Here is a 9,340-nt window from a genome sequence, read left to right on the forward strand (position 1 = left end):
CTTAGATGACTAATAAACATGCACTGCAGAAGCCATATGCAACGCGTCCATATGGAACAGGAATATCAAGCAGGGAGACCGGTGCTTAACTGACTTGGGACGTAACCGAGACCTGAATATTTCTGCTCTATTTTTAACTTGGGATATAATTAGAAATAATCAAGCAGCACACACAAAACAGAAACAAACGATGACCTGCTGTTTCTAGGGTCCCCAGCCGATCTGTGCTGCCATCCTTAGCTTTCCATACCCCTCCCATCACTCCCCAGGAGGAGCATCCCTGGCAGCAGCACCTGGATGCACTTCCCAACTCGCTGCTCACAGACCCTTCCGTTCTGGGCTCCTCCTGCAGCTCCAGGCCCACCAACTGCTAATTCTGCTCCATTGGGACTTCCCAAACCAGCAGTTTGTCCTCTAAAAACAAAAAAACGTATCGATTCCAAGGACTTCAAGAATACCAGGGAGAGACAGAACAAATTCCCTCCTTCTGAATAATCTTATTTGCAATCTTAATGGTGTATATAGACTATCACAGCTTTTCTGTTAAAAATTAAGTGACACCAGCTTCATTTTTATTTCTAAAAATGCAATCCGTATAGATCCAAGTTTTAATGCTCATCTCAACTCAGTTACAAACAGCTATAGGAGGCAGGATTTAGCTTAATTTGATGCTTCTTCCTGATTTGTTTTACTCCCTCAGCTAAGTGAAATGTTGTCTCAATTCTAAAATCAGCAGCTCATCTCGCCTTATCTGCAGAGCAACCAACTAGACTGGAAAACACACTAATGTTTGCAGATACACAAATAAATGAAGTTATACAGTTTTTTTTCCTAAAACAATTCAGCTGCACTGTTTTCTTCTTCAGAGAGCCATGAAGAGCTATTTATAAACAGGATCAAATGTCCCTCCAACACACATGACTCCACACAAAGAATATGGGCTTCCAAACCTGCAACTTCTGCTCATTTACGGCACTTTTACCCACACCAAAATGCCAGCATGGGGTTTTTTTGTGTTTAAACCCGCTGTTCTGCACAGAGCAAGCAGCATTTATTTCAGCCTTGGCAAGGACAGCTGCGAGTCCCACAGCTAAAGCTCCACCTGGACCTACAAACCCATTGTTGCTCTGCCTCTCCAGCCCTCAGCATCAGCCTAATGAGGCTCTTCCCAGCATCCTGAGGAGACCAAGCTTCACCCAGAGCACGGAACAGAAAACAGCACCACCCCTCTCACATCCACACTCCAAAGGGAGAACTTTCATGCCATGGAACATCTGCACCCAACTCCCTCTCCTATGAGCACCTGCCCATATAAAAGTATGTGGAATGTCCTGAAGAAAAACTAGTAGCAATTAGATGGGAAATAGCGTGAATTAAAATGAAGTTCATCCACTACACGTGAAGTGTCTCCTCTTTACTGAGACAAAGAACTAAGAGAGCCTTTCTCTCTTTCCTCTAAGTAAGTGGAACAAACACCCTCAGAAAGGGAAAGCCCAGCTTCTGGTCCTCCCCAGGGATCCCACAGGACAGCATCCATGGACACAGCATAAAGGCATCTTCCACAACAGAGAGAGAGAGGGGAGGAGGAGTTCACCAGAACTTCCAAGATTTCCACAGTGATACTCCTAAATTCCTGCTCCAATGAAGGTTTCATTCCATATCATATCAGCACACCACTCCTCCTCTGCAGACTTAATTCACATATTTGCCTCCAACAGACAGAATTTCACCTGCTAATTTGATTTCTCCAAACCATAAAGGATTATTTTAAACTAGCAAAGAGCTACTAACACAACCATAAGAACACTGAGCTGTCAGGAGAGCAGGAATATCAGAAAAGAATCACCACGTGGCAAGATTTTACACACCACAAACTAACTTATCTGTTACACATGTTCTGCAGATTTTTGAGTCAAACTGCAATATTTTTCAAAAGAAAAAAAAAAATCTGCTTCAGAACTGGAATCTGCAAAGCTTGTACTGTGTAAGAGGATAAATAAAAATATTCCCTGTCAACAGGAGTCAGCACACATGGCTCCATCAGTGGTGTCTAAGATGAGAACCACCGTGGAAGATCCTGTCTAATGTGATTTGAAACCGAACAATTACACCATATAATGTCAGAATTTAACCATTCTCACTTTCCCAAATTGCTAACAAGCTGCTAAAAAACACTCATTTGACCAGCAGTTTTTTCCATATTCCACTTCCACAGAGTGCTCTCTTAAAATATCAGGATTCAATCAACCTACAGGGGATTTTTTTTTTTTTAATCACAGCATTCAGCATTCAAGACCAGATTTTCTTTCAAGCTTCTTACTAGCTTATTGCTGGCAAGAAGGAAATAAAGAAGTTACTTTTGAAAGCCGGTATTTGGCATAACGAGCAGATAACATCGCTGCAAAACTAAGGAGGCTTCTGTGGTATTAATGGTCTCATGCAAGAGCCTTAGAGAGAGCCTTCTCCTGCCTCACCTGGGTGAGATTACTCTTTCCGTAGCCTATAAAGAACCAGGATTCAATCATGGACCATTAAAGACAACAATGGTAAAAGGTGTGAGAACCACCGCGGCTGAAATGCTGCCAGACCGCTCATTTCTGGGCTACTGCGGCAGTTCCCAGGCAAGTTCTTCTCTCTCCACAGGTTGCCGGTACCGAGTCCGTGCCGCTTCCAGCACCCCTCCGAGCTGGAGCAGAGCCCGCCCGTACCCGGCTCCCCTCAGGGGTGAGCTGCAAGCCCGATGCCACTCAGGTGTGCCCTGCTCCCCTCATTAGTGAGCTGCAAGCCCCATTGCCCTCAGGTGTGTCCGGCTCCCCTCCCGGGTGCCGGCGAGCCGGGAGCGCAGGTGGGCGAAGCGTTCGGTCCCCCACAGCCGGGGCTCCAGGTGTTCCTTGTTCGCGGGGAGGCACCGCCGCCGCTGCCCGAGGCTCGCAGTGGCCCCTGCTGGTGCCCGCACGGGGGGAGCGGAGCGGGCTCAGCCCCTCGGCTCCGCTCGCTTTGCCGGGGCCGCCCCGGGCCCCACCGCCCCCGGGACCCCTCCGCGCCCCCGCACGGCTCCGCGCCCGCCGCCTCCGGGGTCTCGCCGCGCTCTTACCCGTGAGGAGGCTCCGGGAGCCGCTCCGCGCCGCGGCGCCGGTCGGCGAGGGTTGCGCGAAGAGAAGGGCGATGCACAGGGAGCCGAGGAGCCGCCGGGCTCTCCGCGCCGCCATCGCTCCACTCCCCGCGCCCGGCAGCCGGGCTGCACCCAGCGCCAACCCCTCCCCCGGGGGGGGCTCCTCCTGCCTTCCTTCCCTACCGGGCGGACTAGCGCGGAGGCGGCGGAGGGAGAGCGGCGGGCGGGCGGAGCGGCCGCGCTCCCTCCCTCACTCCATCGCGGGCCGAGCTCCGCCGCTCGCTCGCTCCGTCCCTCCCTCACACGGACACCGCGGGGCGCGCGCCGCCTCCCGCCCGCCCCCGCCTCGCGCATGCGCGCGCCCCTCCCCTCCCGCCCCCGACCCCCGCGCCAGGTGTGCGCGCGCCCGCCCCCCCGCGCGCGCCACCGCGCCTGCGCGCGCACACGCGGGGGGGGCGGGGCCGCCGCCCTCCCCTGAGGGGCGCCGCGCTGCCTCCTCCTTCCCCTCAGGCTTTCGGTGCGTAAAGTTCGTGGGTTTTAACGTAATAAATCCGTGTTTTCCCCTGTCCAGGACCAGCCCAGCGTGGGTGCGGGACCTGCGCGTTTTCCACGCGTAGAAACATGGAAAACCACACGTTTCGGCACCAATCCGGGTATCCCCGCTATGTGGCGAGCCGGAGGGTGTGGGAAGAGGGAGCCCTGCTCTGCCATGGTGCTGGGAACCGGCAATCCGGAGCCGCCGAGAAACCCGAAATCGATCTAAACGCAGAAAAATAACTTGCGGAAACTTGTTTTCTTGGGGAGCAACTCTGCTGCTCTGTTCGGGATGTCGCCTCTCCCAGTAAACATGCTTCTCAAAGATAAATAACGTGAAGAAAAGGCCAGACGTGCTCCGAAAAGGCAAATGCAATGTATTTTCATCCTCCTGGGGGTAATTAGTTTTATACAGCATTTGCCATTCAAATCCAAATCCCTGGAATGCCGCATCCTTAGCAGCCCGTTCTAGCTCTACTGCTGGATCCAGCCTCCTCACAAAGGACACAATAAAAGCTATAAATATACATCCCTCCTTCATTAATCATATGGAGTGTACCCTGATATTTTTTCCATCTCAGCTTGTTACCCACTAAATTATCTTTTTACAACGCACGGTGTCCTTGCTCATTTTATTCTTGACTAATTGAATCGTCTCTTTCAGGACATAAATTACATGGGACCGGGGCTGGAGGTAACCAGGAGAGAACCAGACCCCCGAGGCAGGCGAAACAGGGTACACCCCCTGCAAAACACGTTGCAAAACATTTTAAAACGACTTTTAAATAATTTGTTCCAAAAACCACAGGCTTTTACGCTGGTCGTGAGACTCCTATTAAGGAAAGTTTCCCTTGATAACCTCGGTGTGTGTGGCAAGGGTGTCCTTCTTGTTGCAGGCGTCTCTATATTCCCGTGAAATTCTTCTTGATCCAGCGGGATTTGCAGATTTGTTTATGGAGAGGGTTTTCTGCGAGGCAGACGCTGGCAGAGCGCGCGGTGCCCCAAACGCAGGTGTGGATTTTGCCGTACAGGGATGCAGGGATGCGCACAGCGAATTAAACGCTGACGTGACTGCGAAGCACCGGCTCGTACAGGTGTCTGAGGCGTCTCTCCTTGTGAAGCTTGCTTCATTATTTTATGTTTCTGTCAGGAAACAGGGGGTTTGGCCACTAAAAATATCCCGGGGCATTTTCACAATGGAATAATTACCTCCTCAGAAGGATGTTTGGGTTTCTCCAGCTTGCCCTTGCCGAGTTACGCCGCTATCTGATATGCCACAAGGATTACCAGCAACCAGCTGCAATTTATCCTGAAAATGGAAGCGGTGATTAAGAGGCAGGACTGGTAGTGTAACTCCTATTAAAGCTGGTTAGCAATTCCCATCATAAAATCCTGCCCTCAGTCGCGTTTAATAGGGCCAGACTAACCACTCTGCTGAAATTTAAGCATCTGAAGTTCATACCTTGGGTTAAATTATAAACATTTCTCCTTCTGTTCCTTCTGTCAGGGATTTTCTAGGCTGGAAATGCAAGTGGTCACTTTGTCAGAGGTGCTCCCTCAAACCTCGCTATGAAAACCTTCCTGAAAGTCCTGCTGGTTCTCGGCAGGGGCTTCCTGGCGCTTCCATTCCCCGGCAGCTCTGTCCTCATCACAGCCCAGGGCTGTGGGATCAGAGCTGGACCTGCAGCTCCAGTTCCTGGATGCTCTGGACCGTGCCATGTCTGCAGGTAAGAAGGGCAAACCTGTCCTTCCAGTCCTCTTGGGAAACACAGAGCAGGAAGCTCCTTGGAAAACACACAGTGGGGACAGGAGCTGGGTCTGGGACAGGAAACTTGGCAGGCACAGAGGCTCTGGAGAGAGACAGGTTCTCCAGGGTGGTGGAAGGGAATGAGGAGCCAGAAGGAAAATCAGCTCTGCCTGGAGGCAAAGCTCATGAGAAAGAGTCTGGAAGTCAAGGCTGCTGGGAGAAGACTTTAAGCCAGAGTGGGAATGGGAGAATTGCTGGCAGGAGGACATGCAGCCTGGGAGGAATGGGAGGAGTGGGAGCTGTCCCTATGGCCTGGTCGAGGGCTGAGGGTGAGCTTGCTGGGCAGAGGGGATCAGATGGAAGAGCTGGAGTGGGGCAAGGGAGGAGGACCCCGAGGCTGGGTGTGGGATGCCACAGGGCCTGTGGGAAGAGGGAATTCACTAGGGACAGTGATGTAGTAACGGGAATGACAGGAACTGGGGGAGGGAGGCAGAGCAGAAAGGTGAGGATTTAGGAAGGGGAATGAAGATCACCTGGAAACCAGTCAGCAGGTACCTGAAATGCACTGAGAATGTACCTCACCCCCCTGGAGTGCTGGAGCTTGTGCCAAGCATGGCATCCCTCACAGAGGGAAAATTCCACATTGCTGATGGCCTGCATCGATGTCAGCCCAGGACTGCATTGCTGGGGTTATCTCTGTGTGGGAAAGAAGTACATATTCAATAAGGTAACAGTAGTCAGGCTGCACAGTAACACACTCCCCAGTTATCAAACACCAGGGTAAAGGCAGCCACTGCAGAAGGATGAGACAGGTTCTGACACTGAACCAAGGTCAGGGAACCCAGGCAAGCACCTCAACAACTTCCACCTCTTTTACTGTAAAAACCAGATGTAGGTATTTTATGCGCCTTGTGAGCAAGCACAGCACTGTGGGTGGGGCAGGTGACTGCTGCTCCCAGAAAAGATTTTTAGCCTCTGGAATCTGTGGGATGCAAAGCACAGTCCCTAAACAGAGCCTGCCCAGCACTGCACTAATTGTACAGTCAGCACTGCCCAGGTGCCTGGGCTGACATTTTGAAGCCTGGCTGGCAGAAGTGAAGAGCTCTTGCAGGTAAATCTGCAGTAACTGAGAACTTACACAACTTCTGACTCAATTAGATGCTTGGCCATGTTCTATTTTCTGACAAAATCAGGCCATTGAGTATTTCTAATTGGATCCCTGAAATGAAAAGATATTTTTTACTATTCTGTCTGTACATCTGAGTTCCTCGTCTGTAAAATAAGGGCAACACCAGTTCTCACTCCAGTGCTGAGAAAATGAATTAGAGTTTGTGAAGCACTTGGATTCCATAGTGATGAGTCCCATGGAAAAGCTCAGGAGGAAATGAATAAATCTGTCTTCAGAACAATATTTGAATAGTCTGCTGTAAATAAAGCACGGGTCACACAGTGAACAGCGAGGAGAAAATAAAATTATTACTTAGTGAGCACAGTCTATTCTGTACAATGAGTGAGGCCAGGAACCTGTTGAAAGAACAGCGTGTGATCTAATTACAATTAAATACTGTATCATAATGCAGATGCATGGAAAGGACAAATTACAGTTGCACAGGCCACCTTAATGTTGGTATTTCTAAACTTTTAGACTCTTGAATTTAAAAAAGAACTCCACTGTTAGGTGCAAAGGGGTAATACACATGTATAAATGATTTCCTCGCCCTTTAATAGTGAGAGACAATATATTTACCTCCTCTACCTCAGGTACTTAAGTGGAAAAAGTGTTTTCCTTCTCTTGGAGATATCTCAGCCTTACAGCCAAGATTTAACGCTGTCATTCACACGCTGACGTAGAGATTTAAATCCAAAATGTACCTTCTTTGGGAGTCTGTGCACGATCATCAGAGACAGGCTATTCTCCAGAGAGGGATCCCGAGGAGGACGTTCATTTCGGTGATTAAAATTTTGTGTTTTGCTTGGAGTGCTTCCCATTCCAAAGCAGCCCCCCTGGTTTTGGTGCAGAGGCAAGGTTACGGAACAACAACTCCCCTGATCTTTCCGACTGCTCGGTCCCGAGGCTACGCTGAGCTTTCCCGACTCCTGCTGAGACTTGGAGCCGCTTCAGAGCGGCTGTAAATTGCACTGGGTTATCTGTCGCCCACAAGAAGGGTGATGGAATTAGGATTGCACTGTTCACTGCCACTCCGGTCGTGCCTATTTTCCTCATCGTGATTTCTCTATTGCTTCGCAGGACGCGAGGTGACACGGAATCGTTACACCAATTTATTGTTATCCGGAGAATTTTCCGTTACCGGGCATCCTCTGGCAGCCGGCAAAGGCAGTTTGGGATAAAAGGGGCTGCAGCACAAATAAAGACGTGGCTCGTTAAGTTCAAGACTTAGAGCTATGAGATACCTTCAGTTTAACCTGCTGTGCTGCCTCCCTTGTGTGAGGCATCGGCTCCATCCATGGACAGCTTCTGGCAACACGGCCTGTCCGGTTATTCCCAATCTCCATCCTGATTGCAGCACCAGTGCCCAGCAAGGTGTGCTTTCATCCTTCAAGAGGGGCTAGATTTTTTTTTTTTTTCATTTATTTTTCACATTTATTGGTCACAGATGTGGTTTTGCAAATGGCTCTGAGGTTAAAAGTCATCCTCTGGACTTTGCCGAGCAAATTCTATGTTAGCAGGTCATATGCCAGAAACCCTCCAAGCCCAGCATGTAATTCTGCCATTCCTGAGGTCAACAGCAGTTCCAGCTCCTCACTGGAATCAGGGAGGGTCATAAATGGGGGCAGACCTTCCAAACACTGAGGTGAATTCCCTGGGATGGCTGAGAGAAAGGTGGAGCTCCTGGAGTCTCAGGTTGACAGAGTCTGAAACAAACAGGGCAGTTGTTGTAAGATGCATTTAAAGGCTGCTGAGGTCTAATCCAATGTTTGTTTATTTAGGGTTTTCAGAGGTAGATGGAGGGAACCTAGAATCCAAAAAGCAAGGTTTACTGGGTTTCAATGCACAATTTAAAAGAAAAGGGTAATGCATTTGTAATCAGGAAGTGCATAATGATGTGGGCTGTGGGTCTCTGGGCATCCAGAAGAGAGAAATGCAGGTAACCCCCAAGGGGAAAGCCTGATGTTATTGCAGTCAGCGGGATTTTTGCCATCCATGTCAGTAGAGTGAGCTTTCATCCCTGGAAGGCTGTCATGGGATGACACCGTGTCACAGGCACTCCCAGCTTTCTCAGTGACTGTGTTTTCCTGTTTGGGTGGTTGTCATTAGTCAGTGCTCTCAGATGAGATCATTCCTGGGGACACACTGACCACTGAGTCTCTGTTCTTCTTCCCCACTGTCCGTGCCCTCACTTTTCCAGTGTCCCACTTCTCCCTGAGCTACAGCAGCTCATCCTTGGACTGAAAGACTCTGCACACCCAGTAAGAGTGGAGACAGATGGTCCATGCCCTCTTGTGCAAACAGGATCAGTCTCCTCTGCATCTTAAAAACCGCATAAGCCAGGCGAGGATTCCAGGTGGTGTTTATCCCAAAGCACTTCCAACAATCCCACAAGAATGTTAATTACTGACACCAACAGTCTTGTTCTCATTCATATAATGGGAGTGCCTGAAGGTCTTACCTGAGGTTGTGTCAGACACCGTAGGATCGCGCAGGAAAAGCACAGAGGGGTTTTAGTCCAGGTTGTCCTGACGGGAAGTCAGAAAGCAGAACCACGGAGAGGTGTTGGAGGTAGAGCCAGCAGGGCCACCTTTCACATCTCCTGGGTCCCAGTGCTTCTGCTCTGTCTCCTGTGCCAGGGGAAGTGAGACTGCAGCAGTCTGAGAGAATTCAAAGCGAGAGGAAAACTGTGGAGAGGAGAAAGGATAAGAACAAAAGGAAAAGAGTTTATGCTTAGCACACAGAAACATTCATGTGCTTCTGGGCTTGGGAAATCAAA

General features: G+C 50.0%; 1 protein-coding gene and 1 long non-coding RNA gene across 7 annotated transcripts in view; one reads left to right on the top strand and one right to left on the bottom strand.

Annotated features, from left to right (window-relative positions):
* The window catches only part of NEO1 (neogenin 1), a 171,170-nt gene extending 167,763 nt beyond the window's left edge, over window positions 1–3,407 (bottom strand). For all 6 annotated transcript variants that reach the window (XM_040077832.2, XM_040077831.2, XM_040077827.2 and 3 more), the window contains exon 1: window positions 3,095–3,407. In XM_040077832.2, the coding sequence (XP_039933766.1) occupies window positions 3,095–3,209 (115 nt within the window). In that variant the 5' untranslated portion in view covers window positions 3,210–3,407. The remainder of the gene's footprint in view (window positions 1–3,094) is intronic.
* On the top strand, window positions 2,616–9,094 carry LOC120758997 (uncharacterized). Its single transcript, XR_005703094.2, has 4 exons — window positions 2,616–2,751; window positions 3,684–4,740; window positions 5,154–5,373; window positions 7,642–9,094. It is a non-coding gene; the product is annotated as an uncharacterized LOC120758997 (long non-coding RNA).
* Window positions 9,095–9,340: the final 246 nt, after the last annotated feature.

The sequence above is a fragment of the Hirundo rustica genome, chromosome 13 (assembly GCF_015227805.2).
Source record: "Hirundo rustica isolate bHirRus1 chromosome 13, bHirRus1.pri.v3, whole genome shotgun sequence".
NCBI classification, from domain to species: Eukaryota; Metazoa; Chordata; class Aves; order Passeriformes; family Hirundinidae; genus Hirundo; species Hirundo rustica.